This window comes from Sander lucioperca, chromosome 13 (genome assembly GCF_008315115.2).
Source record: "Sander lucioperca isolate FBNREF2018 chromosome 13, SLUC_FBN_1.2, whole genome shotgun sequence".
NCBI classification, from domain to species: domain Eukaryota; kingdom Metazoa; phylum Chordata; class Actinopteri; order Perciformes; family Percidae; genus Sander; species Sander lucioperca.
The window spans coordinates 17,571,393-17,589,009 of NC_050185.1; the positions used below are offsets into that span (position 1 = coordinate 17,571,393).

A 17,617-nucleotide genomic window follows, 5' to 3' on the forward strand; every position below is an offset into this window, starting at 1 on the left:
AAAATCAGAATACAATATTAATTTGGATACTGTGAATGTATCATGTACATACAGTAGGTCCTAGATGCTTTGTAATCTATGACATTCTTCTATGCAAAGGTACTTGTAAACACCATTACTGCCTACTGCACGCTACCTCTCCTGATAGTGTTATTGCACTAATTAATGATAATCATTGACAACATTGGCCTGCTCCCATCTTTCATGAAGTCAGGCAGCTCATCAATATCAACACAGACTATGCAGCCAAACTAAGACAGCTAGGTCAGCCAATATGACTGGAAGCCAAGTCAGGTGAGTAACAATGTGGAAAAAGAAATGTGTAACCTACCAACAAATACAAGAGAAGCTTACTTTTTGTAGCTGGTGCTGATATTTTCCTCTATAGCTCTAATTTCCTCCAGTATCTTCTTTCTTTTCTTCCTTTCTGCCTGTCTCAATATGTTTTCTGCACTGTTGGATGAAGTGAAAATTATTCATGAAAACCAAGTCAGCAGAATCTCTATTGTATCATATAATGCATGGCCACTCCTAACTTTCCTGCAACAGCAGCTCTGAACTCTCACAGAACCAGAATACAATACAGAGCATACCAGTGAACAATACAGTGAATATTCCTGTTTGCTCGAGCCAAGACTCATTAAAAAAACATTCTTCTCACCCAAAGTTCTCACCACAGGAATCAAAGATGACATGGACAATCTACCTCCTCAAATCAATGAAATATATCAGAGCTTCTTACTCATCTCAAAAGGGAATCAGTAGTCAGTTAGCAGGGACGTTTAGTCTTCATGACCTATCTTTTTGGCGGTGTGGTTATAAGAAATTAAAATGACTTTTAAAAGTATAATGAACAAGTAATAGCAGTAGCATCTGAAATGCTGTAGGTGAGAGGGTGCAGCTCTTGTTAGAGAGCCTGTTTGGTTAAACTACAGTATATCAGTTTTCAACAATTGTACGGTAACAGTGGCAATGGTGGTGTAGTGGGTCAACCAGTGGCACTCAAGTACTTACTACTTAAAGTTAGTTAATACAACTTGGATTTTATTTTCACTGTTTTATCCATCATTACGTGTGAGAATAAAATTGTACATCAGCTTGATTGCTGAGATCTGAGAACCCAGCAACATGTCTAAAAACAAGTTAATTTTCTTGTTGTACTATGTTTTTTTGTTTTTTTTCAAGGACCTTTACTTAAATGAGTATTTGTATACCTCTTCCAACACTTTTAATAGACACACCTGTCTTTGTGTAAATGTGTATTAACGGTTAAAGAAAAAGTAGGTAAGAATATGCTCTATGAATCTCTCTCTCTCTCTCTCTCTCTCTCTCTCTCTCTCTCTCTCTCTCTCTCTCTCGTTTTATAACCATCTAACCCAATCTGATAGCAACTAATGAGTGTGATTACTTTAGAAGCTGCTAATAGCTGTAGCTAATCCCCCCTCTGCCCCCTTTCATTTCATCTCACTCCGCTCCTCCTGCATCACCCTTCACATCTCTCAGCTTTCTGACTTTGCATGCTATTACTATTAGATGTGGGGCCTCTGAAATTCCCCACTCATCATCACCTATTATCCATCACTAATGACGGGAGGCAATGTTGTAAATGTTCAACTTGAAGTGGAATTAGTTGGTGTGTGTGTGTTGTGACAGAAAGTGTGTTAATGTTGTGTGGTTCTCTAAATGGGTGTGCTGCACACCTGAGTGGGAGTCAGGCTGGCTCACCCGTTAATGACAATTTGTCTCGCCACCACACAGCACCCAAGGTGACGTTTTATTCCGTGGGAACATTTTTACCTTTCGTCAAACTTGAGATGTCTGTTTCTTTACATGACCGGCATTTACTTTCTCTATTAACTGCAAACAAGCAAAACGAGTCTGTAGGACACAGAGTGTACCGACATTTCCTGGTACACGTTTTAGATGAGGTTTTCAAAATGAAGGTTAAAAGGTGGTGCTGACTGGAGGTCCCCAGAGCAGCCAGTGTAAATGAATTGCTGCGGAGTTATGTACTCAAAGAATGTAAAAGTGAAAGATTGATTGATTTCATGGTTCTTGGTATTCTCATTATTGAGATTAGAAATAGAGTCCCATCTGTGTATACCAATACCAACATTTCTTTTTGAAATATAATCTATATTATTTTGTGTTAATTAAAATCTTGGAAATGCAACAATCTCTCTTACTTAAAGCTCATAAGTAATAGAGAGTAATGAATTAAACAACACTAAAGCAAACCAGAGCCTACAGGTTGTAATGATATTAGTTAGTAGATAGGGGTCCTTCCGGAAGTGGGCAGTGTAAGACTGATGTGACATGAGGGGGGAGTGGTTGTGTGCTGATTTAACCTGGACAGTCACAGGTGTGTGGGATTATTGCTATTTTTATTGCTATATTCATAACCCTTAAATTGCCTCCTCGACTCCTCCACTTGCCTTCCTTCCTCGCGTCTTAGTCCCTCCCACCGAGGAGGCACGGGAAAGACGCGAGGAAATCATGGGAGGGATGAGACGTCCTTTCCTTTGAAGGGTCACATTAATTTTTCAGCTGTTTGGGCAGAGTTAGCAACTCCTTCAGCTGCACGGCTTCTGGGAAGGCTGCTCTTGTGTATCCTCGCCTATAGCTCCTCGGTGATCCCTCTTCGATGCTCACTCCTCGGTCCTCGGGGCAGCAATAAGAGCTTTGAGACGGCCTTCACCGAGGAGGGATAGAACAACTTCCAGTTCAGCCAAGGCCCGAGGAGCTATCAAATAAGGGTTTTGAGGTGCAGCCCGGGCCTCAAGCGAACAGCGGTGGAGCACATGCCGCTAAACAAAGAACACTACGAAAGACAGAGGACCGAAATACTTTTTTGTTTTCCCCACTACAAACTTTTGTATATACACCTTTTAAAAATCTCAACGGCTACAACAAAGAGGGTGCAGGGCTGGCCTGGCAAGGACACTGACGGAGCGGAGCAAATTACGCACCGGAGTGGTCCCGTTGTCTCCCAAACGCTAAACGTAGTCGGAGGTGAGTCAGCGACACCATGCAAACCCCTCCAGAAGTAAGAAAAGCGTCACACACTCACGTTGAACGCAACACATAGGGAAAAGGAGGCAGAGGGATTTGTTTTGTTACTGGCTAGTCTAACTTTTAGTAGCGATGGTCTTTGTGGTATTAACGAGCTGGGTTGGTTTAGCTCATTCGTACCAAGGTATACAGTACCGAAACATATTGGTATGTATATGTATGTGTTTGTTGTGGGGGTTGTTGGGTGAGATGTGTTGTTGCATGAATCACATGAATGAATGTGATAAGGGCGTGAGAGAGGGGATGCAGAGCAATACTTCAAAGAGGAACAGCACGGAGAGTCAAATCGAGAAACCTCTCAAGGTTATCGGTCTTTTCGCGATGTCCTCCCTTTCTCTCTGTGCATGTTCGGAAGTGATAAGGTTAATTACAAAAACATAACGAGCAATGGATACATGTACACACGACTGTACTGACGCATATAAAGCACAAACTTGAACTTGCTGAAACAGGAAATCCCACAGAGAAGAGTTGCAGCTCTCACTGATAAATAAAAATCAAGTCTCAAACTGAGAAACTCAAATACATCTTTTATTTTGATTCTACGTCCGACCCATAGACTGTAAAAAAAATAATGGACCAAGCTTCTGGGCCTGAAAAGTGAAGCCAATGCGTAAGGTGAACCTGCATTGCAGAGGTTGCAAAAAGAAGTCTGATTCTGTAGAAGTCTGATGACCCTTCTGACTTGATTTATTACCTCAATAAACATTTTCATAATAAGTTTATGGCCTCAATCACTACTTTCAAGTCTTCTTCAATACAACATGATGTTCATTTTGTAAATTATTGTCCAATTTATTTTAAAATTGACAATAAGCAGAGGATGCTTTAGGGGCGTGGCTAAATGCTGACCTGTCAATCATGAAAGCAGCTTAGCAATGTGTATCCATTGTCTATGTTTTTGTCCTAAACTTTGACCCTCTCACTTCTTTTTCACTTCATCAAAGTTAATTGGAACTTAAATTTGGTCACCTAAAAATGTCTTGTTCAGCATTATGCCAACCAAGCTAGCTAGCTACCGCTAGCATTAGCTGGTAACTTAAGGGAAAGTTTGCAGGCTTTTCTGTACTGTTGTACATGCAGATGAATAGCGGCAGTACCTGGAGGTCCGCGTTCACCCGCCGGTAAATCTCCACTGCATGACTCGCTTCAGAAATGTTGAAAATCTGCAACTTTCCCCCTTTAGCGTTTAGCTTAGCGCAGCGCCATTGCAACCATAGACAACACTGGCTTGGCCGCATCATCTTCCCCAGCTACACCCTATTATCAAAAATCGTCACATCCGGTTGCAAAAAACTAAGACGCCGACGCCCGTATCACCAAACTAGAGGCTTCAAAACTTGCGGTCCACAAAACAATGGGTGACGTCACGGATTCTACATTCACTAATTCTACAGTCTATGGTTTGACCTATAAAGTGACTGGTGCTCAAATGCAAAAAGACACGAGTTGAGTCATCGCTGCAAAAATCTTTTAAGAAGACTTCCACCTTTACAGTATAGGAGCAAAGCAAATACATCACATGCATTTAAACATCCTGGTGTACCTTTTACTTGTGAGAGTGTATAAAGCACAAGGACATACACGAATTGCATACCGAAGTGGTGTTGCAGATTGGGAGCACCATGTGTTTTACTAAGTGTCCACTTAAATTGTTTCAATATAGTTTCCTTTCTGGTTTTGCCCGATACAAATGTTGCTCCTTTGCCTGACTAGTGTTTGTTAGACGCACATACACACACTTAAAACCTCCTTAGTCCCCGCTTGCTTCCGTTTCTCTGATTTGCAGCAGTAATATTATAATATTTCTGTCCCTCATAAATCACTGTGACAGGGAAGGGACACATCACACCTGAGTATAAGAACTCCCCACTTTCTTTCTTCTTCCCTACCTTTTTATCACACGGCCTGTTATTTTCTCTCTCTCTGCCTCCCTCGGGGATCGACACATGGCTTCTCATCAGTGCGGGAGAACGTCAACAGCAGCCTTGTCCCCTGGGTGTGTTTTTCAACTCTCCCTAATTGGCATGTGCATCACGACACAACAGTAGGCCTGTGCGTTTTCACAGCAGCAAAAGACCTTTAATAAACAGAACAGCCTATATGTGACACCTCTCTAAAACTAGCGCCATATCTTTAAGGATAAAAAATAGAAAAAGAAAATAATCACAGAGACACTGAGAGGAGACAGAGGAACTGAAAACATTTGGGAAGCTGCCTTGCCTTGGAGCAGGTCCAGAGACCACACCTATTATACAGTTGGTGTCATCACTGCCTAGCTACCAGGTCCCAGCTGGGCTCTTAGATGCTGTGGTAACCTCTAGGATACTGCTGTCTGGTCAGTGGCGTCTCTCTTTTAACACACAAGCATTAACTATTCACCATTTGAAGCCGGTTGACAAGCAGTGATGGGCAAGTTACTCAGGAAGTATAGTTAGTCTTTACTTATTACTCCTTAAAAAAGTAACAATATTACCGTTACTATTCCTTAGTATCAAAAGTAATTAGTTACGTTACTCGTTATATTACTATATTATTTTTACGGCCCACCCCCCCAAGCCAGCTCCTCATTCTACTTTATTGGAACAATAATCAGGAGGATTCAACAATCAGGCAAACTGCATAACTGCATTCAGGCTGTAACTGTATGTTACGAAGACTATCGCACATTTACATAGGCGTTTAAGTTACGTTTAAGTTTTTTGTTGAGTTTCACATAGGCTTACATTCTGAAAAGGACCTGGCGACGCAGATTCCCATCCCCATAGTAACTTGCTCTGCCTGCGTGCACAAGGCGAGAGAGGAGAAGGACGCTGCTCTGCTCGCAGTGACATGTTGGATGTCATCGATGTTCCCACTCGGTCAAAGACCTTATATAATGAGAATACTTCCAGCTGTTGAAATTATTCCTCTCTCTGTCATCCTTCATTTAGCTTTTTGGCTAGTAGCCAACGTGACGTGACCTGCCCTGGCCCTGACATGCAGCACACCAAATTACGCCAAGCAGTCACGTCATCGTATATATAAGCCTACCTTTGAGAAAAAAAAAAAATCACGGGTAACGCAGTAACTCAGTTACTTGGATTAGTAACTGTAATGTAATTACTGTTATTGAAGTTGTACATTTATATTGCTACGTTTTGGTTTTTAAGCGGAGTTTTGAGCCAAAAGCAATCGCCGTGCACACGAGCGTATTTAGCTCCAGTAGAAGAACTAATCTCCATTTCAACTAACACGCCCAAACCACATATCTCAGCAACATTCTCGTATACTGGGCATGCGTATGCCGGGGTCAACAGGAGGCAGCATGTATACTCCACCTGTTGCTTGTAGTTGCCATGGTAATGTTAGTGGCTTAGTTTCGGAAAACGAGAAGTCATGACTGATAAGACCCAATAAGGCGGTGAAACATTGCCATCAGTGTCGGTGTTGCCAAATGCCTCCGTTTGCGGCCGTTGAGACTGCAACACAACCCTGGAGATACCAAACCAAAACGGGGTCAGAAGTGTTTTCAAATTTCTCTGGTTTAGGGGCTGTGAAAGGCCAGAAAAATCTAGTTTGTTAAATGTTTGATTCACTTTCTTAACCAGCTAGTCTGTAACCTTTCTGTCTGCCATTTGTTGCTTGTGGAAACTGGGTTGATAAGACCTGGGTGACTGAACCAGTCACCCATATAGTACAAACCGTTCCCAAACATTTACCACTGAGATCACAAGGAGTCCCTCCTGTATGAATCAATCAGAATCGTACTGAATGCTTAAAATAAATAGCTTTTTTCAAGGCTGCTAAAAGAAATAGTCAGTGAGTCAATAAGGTAAACTCAAGCATCAGCTTGATTGAAAGCATTGTCTAAAGGAGAGGATAAGAGGCTTTGTAGCAGACTGTACTGTGACTCAATGGAGCTGAGAGCAACATCAAATGGTTTAAGGGATATTCCAGAGATTTCATAAAAAGGGACTACAGATCAGCTTCAGTCTGTCAGACACAGATTATCTCACATACCACTGATTCTGATTAGCCTAAGTGGGGCATTAAAATAACTGTTTACTTGCATTTTGCCAAAACAATAGTCTGACACTGACTAGCCTGATGGGGAAAGCACAACAAATTAATAATGGTGTCACACTAACATTTTCAGTTACAGAAAACGTCTCCAACTTCTGCTGCTTCACCTGTCACCTTTGTCCCACCCCATCATAACATCTGTCAGCTGTCAATACAACAACAAAACAGCTTTTTTACAATGTTTTTGCATGACGCTTGACTTGATAAGAATCGTAGTGGTAGCCCCCCCCCTACCACCAGAATAGAAGAACAAACATAAAGATGCTTTTTTTTTCATCTATCTGCTTTATTTCTGAGGGCATTCACACTGTGTATGGCCTATATCGCCAGCTCCGGTGAGGATCTGGAGCGGACAGGACATTCGTCATACTCTATTCTGTCCTCCTTTATGTGCGCACTGACTTCACAGATCTCATGGCAGAATGATAGGGTCTCTAATAATGTCGCTGCAGAGGATAGCAGCTCAGATCTTCCACTTGAGGACACAACCTGCAGGCCATTCTGACCCCCCCCCACCACCAATATGGTTCTTGGCTCTGGGTGTGAAGCTTAACCTGTGTGTCCTCCATGCTCATCTGCAGTAGATCCTGCTGTACATCAGCAGCAGGCTTTACAGTGAGAATAAATATAGGACTGTCTTGTTAAAGATACTGTAATTTTCCATCTGTAGTTTTTATTTGAATGGTTTCTTTGGAATCAGTGTTTTCTGAATTTCCTAATTACAATATTATGCATGACTCCACTCTTGATCGTTATTCTGTGCAATACTTGCAGTGGATTTGTTTTCCCATAAGCTGTGCTCGTACCCTCAAGTAGGTTCAGTTTGCCGGTAGTATTTTGCAGCCAGGGAGGCGTGGAGGTCTTCTACAATAGTGCAACATGAACTTACAGTGCACCACTGCCCCCCTGTGGACTGCAGTATAACATGAAGGGAGACCTCATTTCACCTCTCAGCCATAATTGGTAACTTCTTTAAGTCTTCTTTTAAGACATTTGCCTTTGCCCATAGCCATTCTACAAATACTAAATCAAATCACAAAGAACATGACAGTTATCTCAATCTTTTACACAGTCCCAGCTGTATGGGTTTGTTTTTACAGGGAGTTATTTTTACATTTTGGTAGTTTGAAGTATTCCTGCACTTTAAATCAGCCGTATTATGTTCTAAATTTAATTGGATATACTATAATCTTTTAGCCACAAAAATAAAAAAAAAAAGTAGCCCTCAGTATCTGGTGTGGCCACCAGCTGCATTTAGTACTGCAGTGCATCTCCTCCTCATGTACTGCACCAGACTGGCCACTTCTTGCGGTTGTTGTTGCCATCCTGTACCTGTCCCGCAGGTGTGATATTCGGATGTACCGATCCTATGCAGGTGTTGTTACACGTGGTCTGCCACTGTGAGGACGATCAGCTGTGCTTCCTGTCTCCCTGTAGCGCTGTTTTAGGCGTCTCACAGTAGGGACATTGCAGTGTATTGCCCTGGCCACATCTGCTGTCCTCATGTCTCCTTGCACCATGCCTAAGGCACGTTCACTCAGATAAGCAGGGACCCTGGGCATCTTTCTTTTGGTGTTTTTCAGAGTCAGTAGAAAGGTCTCTTTACTTTCCTAATTTTCTTTCAACTGTGACCTTAATTGCCTACCGCCCTTAAGCTGTTTTTTGTCTTTTCGACTGTTCAACAGGTGCATGTTTATTAATTGTTTATGGTTCATTGAACAAGCATGGAAAACATTGTTTAAACACTTTACAATGAAGATCTCTAAAGTTATTTTGATTTTTACAAAAGTATCTTTAAAATACAGTGTCCTGAAAAAGGGGCGTTTCTTTTTTTGCTGAGTTAGAAATGTGAAAGACAGAATTCGCTGTTCGTCACAAGTTGACTTCTGGCTTTCTGGTTTCAGTTGTCACAGTTAAAGTTATGTAGTATCGTGATACTAATTATGGCCTCATGTTATATTCATACACTAATTATACACATTATATTGTGTTGCCATTATATCTAAGGGTTGTATATTATATCATGCTGCAATTCAGATAATTAACATTATGATAGAGGCTTATGGTTAAATGGTCATTTTGATATTTTGTTAGTTATTTGTTATATATTAGGATGTGATGGTGTGAAGTTATTATATTGTTATCTTTTAAGATCCATGAGTGCTCAGGATGCTGAGTTTTGAATAACACAAAATGTGTAAGTGTGGAGCTGGGACAGCCAGGAAGTAATATGTTGCAGCAGACAATTCTGGAAGGAATTAAAAATAAAAAATGAAACAGGGGATCAATTTGTCTCCCCCAGCAAAGGTCTCTCTCTTTCTCTCTCTGCCTCCCTGGGGGATGGACACATGGCTCCTCACCAGTGCTGAAGAACATCAACAGCAGCCTTGTCCCTTGGGTATGTTTTTTTTCCCTCTCACTCTCCCTAATTAGCATGTGCGTCATAGCAAGGCAACACGTGCGCTCTCTCCCCAACAAAAGACCTTTACTTAATCTAATTGACAGAGCCTGTATGTGAAACCACACCAAAAGACATCATCAAAGAAAACTATCGCTCATTGTCCTGAGAGGACACAGAAGTCTCTCTGAATCAGAAGCTTGCTTTGCCTCGAGGCCGCACCTACGAAACAGTTGGCGTCCTCCCTGCTTTATTATCACGTCCCAGCTGGGTAAACCCTAACCCTGAGCTCTTTCATAACACACACACACAAAAACATCTCAGTAAAGATCTTCTAGGTGTGCCCTGGAGCCACAATAACAACAATAATAATATTTTTTTATCAGTGAAAAGTAAAGTATGTTAAAGATGAGTCAACAGAAAAATACACACTGATACTACATTTAAAAAAAACACTGTGCATATTGGATGCCAAGGGATTATAGGAAACGTGGGCAATACATGATGCAACTTTCTTTCTCTGACTTTTTACCCATCCTAAATTTTTTTTATGGCTGTCCCTGCTTTGGACCATCACCAAACCCTTAGGAGGACTGGCTAAATGCCAACTCCTGCATATTACTCACAAGTGAGAATAGGGTGTTTGCTTTCATATGTTTGTCAAAAGGGAATCTGGATCAAAGATAATGTTTGTATTTTTGACGTAGTCCTTTGGGAGAACTGCACTGCCACCAAACTTGAAAGAGAGTGATAAGTGTGTTCCTGTGGCCTAGAATTAGCATTTCACTTTTATCTGTGTTGACAATAAAGTTTCTTGTCGGGTTTTTTGTGTTGTTGCAGATAGATGAAAGATTTAAGTACTGACATTTTTCATGATTTTTTTAATAACTAATTTGTATCACCTGACTCGTCTGAGATATCGCAGGAAGAGACATTCTCATCCCTGTCTACAGGGGTCAGCCTCCTACCAACTAGCCATGAGTCCATTCTCCTGCCCCAGAAACGCAAGCACACACTGTTTCCATTAGTAGAGCATCAATCAGAAGATAAAATGCATCTGCTATAACTGTGAGGAGGAAACCTTTGAATATTTTGACAATTTTTCAGAATGGTTAAGATCATTAGTGTGAACTATGATTTCGCTAAACTGTGAACCCTTGACCTTAACCTGGCTCTTACTGTAAGTCCTGGGTTATACAGGTGAGAAACTAAAAGTTGCTCGGGCTAGCTCTGGGCTTTCTGAAAGTAGCTAAAAGCTAGGAAATGCATGTCCCAAAAACCTTACAATGTCTTCAATAGCCCACTAATTTGCACTTCTCAACAGAAACGTGCAAAGCTCTACCATGCAATAGCCATGAATGGATTAACTTTCTGTCAGTCAATCATTTAAGAAGAAGTAGACACTGTAGAGAAGAATATCCACTGCTGAATAATTCAGACCAAGTCTTCTCTTGTCAATGTCAAAGATTTGATTTAACTATCAAGCCTCAGTAGTTTAACTTTGCAGCATGTATTGACACATTTAAGTATGTATGTTATGAAATGGGATGAGAATGGCATGTAATGGACACACATTATGATATTTTTCCTGTGAGAACATGAAGTCAACACAAGATTGCAGGATGTCATGTAGCGGAAGTAAATGATTGCAGCATAATTGGTATAAGCCATATGTTTAGTGGGCTGTTAATGGGAGTGTGAATCCTTTGTACCGCCCTCCATATTTATTCTCTACCAAGTCTACCAATTGTAACGTATGTACATTTTTCATTTTTATATTGTGAAAAATACACTTACACGCATTTCAATACCTATAATACATAGATTTATAATTTTCTTAACTTTTTATATTTGTAATTTTTATATTAATTATTGTTACCCTTATTCCAATTATTATAATTCATTGCACATTATTATTCATTGCACACAACCTTAAGAGTATGCTGCCCTGCCTTGGGATACTGATAGGCCTATCTAATATTTCATCGTATAGAAATCAGTACATCAGCTATTTCTAGCAGCTCAAACTTACATTTTATAGCTTGACTAAACTATTGTTGGAAGCTGCGTCAAGCGAATGTTTTCCTTCTTAATAAATGTATTAAATATAAAGTTTTGTCAGCGTTAAAAATGTGTACTGAAGTTATGTTTATTTACATTTACTATACTTCTTTAAATATATTCTTTATTTTCACAGTGGTAATGAGAGAAACATTAGCCATGTTTTTAACAACAATAGTTTTACTTTGAAAAGAACAAACGGAAGTACTTTCGAGTTGTCTCCATAGATGTATTGAGAGAACAAATTCGCTGAACTTTCGGTATTTTAATAGCCTAGTTACTCTTTTTCGTCGTTAAAATATCGCGCTTTGTATTTTATCTGACCAGATAAAGTGGTGTGCTATATGACAACGACTTGTTATTCTTATATATTAACGTTAATATCCTCCGACTGTAATTGAAACTAACTTCTCTGGCTAGCGTTAGCTTAACTAGGCTAACCTCCCCATGGCACCTCTACGGGTCCTGTGCATTCATGGTTACCGTCAGAACGGCAGCTCGTACCGTGAAAAGACGGGAGCTCTGCGGAAGCTGTTGAAGAAACAAGTGGAGTTTGTTTACCTCAGCGCACCGCACAGTGTGCAGCAAGCCAGTAGTGAAGGTGGGTCATCCTGTACACCTGCATCCAACCAAAACACACTGTATATGTAGCTAGTTGACTTTTATGTATGCTAATTGAAAGTATAGAGATGGACTTAACAAGCTTGCTTTCACGTTGTTCTACAATGACTTAACTTAAGGAGCTAACATTATATAGGCATAGTACGTGATGTAACCATTTTCAATTACTGTTTTAATTCTACAGTATCTTTTAATCAACCTTCCATATAACCTAGGACCAACCAATATTAAATTCTTCACCTCGATCACCTGCCACACGCTATGTACATGGTCTTGATAACACTTGTGCAAATATCTATATATATATATATATATATATATATATATATATATATATATATATATATTTAAATTGACACTGCAGGTGACAATGGCTATTTTGGCTTAATTAGTCAGCTTCTAGAATGAATCTTATAGTTGCTATAGCTAAAGTTTTGTAACCTTAACAAGTTAAGAAAGAATTTCAGCTGCAGACTGTAGTTTATGGTAACAACTATAACAAGATAATGCATTAACTCATAATTTTCCAGCTTACCTTAAATCGTCTGTGATCTGAAAATAACTTCCTGCTTGTATGCAAACCATTATTATTTATACAAATCATGCACGTTTCAAACTGCATTTAGTCATCACATTGAAACATGCAGATTTCAATTTCTACAAAATATTAAGAACAGAATATGAAAAAAATACAGAAAATTAAGGAAATGTTGACCTATTTTCATGTACGATGTAATACAACACATGTTTGTATTTAAGTCCTAGTGTAAATACTTTAATTTTCAGAGGATGAAAGACACTTTAGTCCACTCATCTTTGGTGCCTCCCTTTATATTGTAAATAATTGAACACAGCAGAATAACCACTTTCTTCGTCTGTCCTTTCAAAAGCTCCAGAGAAGGAGAATGGTTCAGGTCCTGGACCTGGGGGCGACGAGGACCCCAGGGGTTGGTGGTTTTCCGACGTCCAGGCTCGGAGTTTCAGTGCTCAGCAGCACTGTGAAGAAAGCCTTGGGCTCGATGAGAGCGTGACGGCTGTGAGAGAAGCTGTGAAGGTCCAAGGTCCATTTGACGGCATCCTAGGCTTTAGTCAGGGAGCAGCTTTTGTGGCCATGTTGTGTTCTCTTCAGGAGCAAAAACTGGAGCCAGAGTTTAGCTTCCGCTTTGCCATCCTTGTCGCTGGTTTCCGCAGCGCATGTAAGGAACACCAAAAATTCTACAACCCTCCCCTTCAGATTCCCTCCCTGCATGTGTTTGGACTGGAAGACCGAGTCATCCCTGACAACATGAGCAGGGAGCTCCTCGCGTCCTTCCAAGACCCTCAGGTCTTGACACATCCTGGTGGCCATTTTGTTCCTGCTGCGTCTGCTCACAGACCAGTCTACCAGGACTTTCTCAAGAGGTTCCAGTGAGAAACGAACGTCACAGAAACTCAGTCAGATGCTGAATAAGTAAAGAGCCATGAATAAAACGTAAGCACTTAACTGTTGTTGCACTTGAATGTTGATTATTTAACGTTCAGAGAAATCTGATTCCAGAGGCACTAAAAATGTAAAAAGTTCAGAGTCATGACCTCTGTTCTCATTTTTTTTCTCTGAAAAACTCTGTTCTGATCCATCCAAAACAGTACAATGACTGCTGTCCTTCTCAGGGAAGATGTCTTGTAACAGACAATAAATTGACAATTGTTCATTTAATGTACTCTGGTCTCTGTTTCTTTTGTGAGCTGTAAAATATCTTTGAAGTCACCTTTATTGAGAGTCTATTGCTTGAGTCATTGCAAATGCATGACTTTTTCCTTGTACTACATATGTTTTTAAATTTATCATAGCAGAAAAAGCACAAGTGTAGTTAATAACATTCATTATGGCTTTGTTCCAATAAAGTGTTATCAATTACAACTGCTTTTCCTGCTGTCAAAACGTCTGTTGTGAAAAGGACTAATTCAAACCTAACTAACAGTCCATTCAGGCTCTCCTTCCGTAGTCACAAAGGGTGTTTCAGACGCTGCAAGTCGATCCATCAAGCACTTTGTTTGAAGTTTACTAATGCCTTTAGACAGCTCGGCAGATGGGAACAATCAGGGAATTTTATTAATTTGTTTGGGAATGAGATGAATATCAATATTAGTAAAATTACTCATTTTACAGGAAAAAAAGAAAGTGTATTTTCCAATTTTCCCCATCGCAATCTCAAAAGTAAAATCTTCAACGCATTTTCCTCTTTAAAAAAACCACCACACCAGAAGAGGACTAGTCTATATCCACGACGTTTCACTTCCAGGATTGTTCCGTTGCCGCCGGAGATTTCGCCTTCCGCTTTCGCCTTCCGCTTTCCGCTTTCGCCTTCCGCTTTCCGCTTTCGCCTTCCGCTTTCGCCTTCCGCTTTCGCCTTCCGCTTTCCGCTTTCGCCTTCCGCTTTCTTTGTGTTGGCATTCTAAACTCCGGTCGATTTATGAGGACTAACTGCTCCTCAGATCTCTGCAGGGGAAATCAAGACAGCTAGCTATCTGTCGAGTACATTTTGAACGTATACATGTTCCACCAAAACAAGTTCCTTCCCAAGGCTTTTTTGCATAGGCATTGTGTCCGGCGCTTAGCACCGCCCAAGATGATTGTGATTGGTTTAAAGAAATATCAATAAACAAGAGCATGTTTTCCTCCCATCCCAGAATTTTGTGTGGACCAGCCAGATCCTCCTCTGCAGCGCTGTGGAGGAAGGTCTGGCAATGCGAGACTAGGAGAGGACTGACATTTTTAGGTTCTGGAAACACTCCACTATGATTGTGGAAAATTATGACAAGAATTTTATATCAGAGCCTCAGTGGACTTAAAAATGTCTTTGCCCGGAGTTAATACAAATGAAAATGAACTGAATGAAATTGGAGTCATCTTTACACATCATCATGTGGTTACTGAGTCATTTTCACCCATATTAAAGTTATATAAGAATCTGCTGGGAAGAGTAATGAAGAGTTGGTCTGCCATCCAGAGGCGATGCATCTCAATGATTGGTCTATGTCTTTTGCTTATATGGATGCATAAAGGTGTTTTCTCATGTGGGAGTTATGTAGGCAGGTTTATGCATACACTCAAATGCATAAAGTTCAAGGACATGTTGTTCTTTTATAGCTGAAGCATGTGCACGTCAGACTGCACTCATTCGATTGTTTCCAGATGTGTGCTCTCTCCTCTACCTCTTTCTCTCCCTCCTTCCCTTTTTTCCTTTCTTCTTCCACCGACCTCTTCCTCGCTTTGAACTCTCCTTAACATCCTACTCCCTTCTACATTCTGTGTGTCATCAGGCTCAACATACCCTATTACATGTCTGATTCATTTATAACATGGCCAAAAATAGTTGTCTGGATACCTCCAAATCCACTCTTGATCCGAAAGACAGATACAGACGACTGGGGGCTGTTGTATATGGTTATTTGCCTTCGTGAGATGAAATTCCACAGTAAAACATCTTATACTGAGTATCAACTTCCACTCTTCCACTCTTGTAAACAGACACTCACTCTCTTAATCTGTCTTTATGTTTATAACATGTCACCTGTTTCAACATCTAATGAGCCACAGCTGTCACTCACTCACAGATACAGTACATCATGGCTACGGGGTCTCGTTTCACCACCATTGCCCTTATATTTATTGTCTTCTGTGCTCCCCTGTGGCCCTTGTGGCCCTCCAAGACCTCACAGCAGACACACATACACACACACACACACACACTCATACACATGGTTTTGATAACAAGTAGAGACGAACGGAGAGAGTGAATGAGCGAGGGAAACGTTAAAAGAAAAACACAGAGGGTCACTCTTGCCAGTAAGTTTTACAACAGAGCTGTGACTCCTTTCTCAGGAATCCGTTCCCCCTGTTGCACAACAACCGGGAAATAATGGAATGAGAGACAGAGACAGATGAGGGTGGAGTTATCTTCCCTCTCTGCCTCCCCCTCTCCCTCTCCCTCTCTGCCTCTCTCTGGCTGTTGCGGTTAAAAAGGAAGGGCAAGGGCACATTCAAATTTGCGCCGCAATTGAAGGATCACTTTTTCCCTCTTCCCCCGGTGGAGTATGGGGGACGGAGCAGGGGGCAGAGGGGTGTGTCAGAGCACAGATGGGCTCTATTTTGATTATGGAGCGTTTGTTGTTATGGGAGATGGAAGGAGGGGAGGGGCCACGTGGTAAGTAAGTCTATATAAGACTTGCACTTAAACTCCAAAGAGCCTGATCATCCCATGGTCCAGGCCCATCCAGACACTGACAAAATTGACCTTGTTACTATTCCACTACTGACAACTCCCACTGGAATAATCTGCAAAATTCAGCAGAGGACTTCTGATTGTATCACCTGGCCTACAACCATGGATTTATATGCATTTTTTGTGACTATTCACCATTATGTTTTATTTTTGTCATCAGTATAATCTACAATGTTCTTATTGCTACAAAGACAAGATGCTGAAGACAGAGGGACCGTTGGGTCATTTGGATTTTTAACCTGATATTTCACACCTCTATGAACTGTTTAGTTTAAGTCTACGCATGTTTGCGTGTGTGTGTGTGTGTGTGTGTGTGTGTGTGTTTTTGCCCTGTTAAATTAGTAGGCTGGTGCAGATGTACGTGTTGTAACATCATGTTGGAGGTTTTACAGAGGTATGACCTGTGTCCAGTATCACATGAGGTTTAGCTATGCCTCTCTGCTTCCTTTGTGTGTGTGGGTTGGTGTGTTTGTCTTTGACTGGGTGTGCATGTGCGCCTGCATGAGCCTGCCGAGAAAAAAAAGGAACCTCATGATGTGAGAGCTGGTTAAATATGCAATGTTTGCCATGTGTGATGTGTGTTGACATGTGAAAGAGGGAACAGTGGGAGTTTAGAGTTGGCAGTCAAATTGCTATTTAAAGAACAGAAAAGGCAAGGAACGTCAGTTGATGTCATGAAACTACACAGTGAAGAGATCTATGCTGTAGTGTGATATCTAGGCTCAAACAATGGGCAGAGTGTGTGTGTGTGTGTGTGTGTGTGTGTGTGTGTGTGTGTGTGTGTGTGTGTGTGTGTGTGTGTGTGTGTGTGTGTGTGGATCTGTATATTTTATTCATCCATATGGGTGTGATTTGGTCATTTCTTATTCCATGCTTGCACACTTCTGGTTTTCCTCTGCTTTGTGGTTTTCTTGTTTGTGTGGACAAAATGTGCTTTGGCTAGGGCCAAAACTTGTCTGGTTGTTGTCTCCGTCCAGTCATCAAGCGTAGCATTCTCTCTATCCATCCCTCTTACTGATTTCAGACATACAACGTATTGGATAGTCCTGTCAGTCACAGATTTGATCTCCTGCAACATCCTATCTGTGATTGACCACCTAACCTATTCAATGCGGGTGTATCTGGTTAAAACAGT

The 17,617-nt window shown here is 41.0% G+C and overlaps 1 protein-coding gene across 1 annotated transcript; it reads left to right on the forward strand.

Moving 5' to 3' along the window:
* The first annotated feature begins 11,787 nt into the window (after positions 1–11,787).
* ovca2 (OVCA2 serine hydrolase domain containing) lies at positions 11,788–14,119 on the forward strand. Its single transcript, XM_031280904.2, has 2 exons — positions 11,788–12,197; positions 13,108–14,119. Exons 1-2 carry the CDS (start codon positions 12,044–12,046, stop codon positions 13,626–13,628), a joined length of 675 nt encoding a protein of 224 aa, XP_031136764.1. The 5' UTR covers positions 11,788–12,043; the 3' UTR covers positions 13,629–14,119.
* The last annotated feature ends 3,498 nt before the right edge of the window (positions 14,120–17,617 follow it).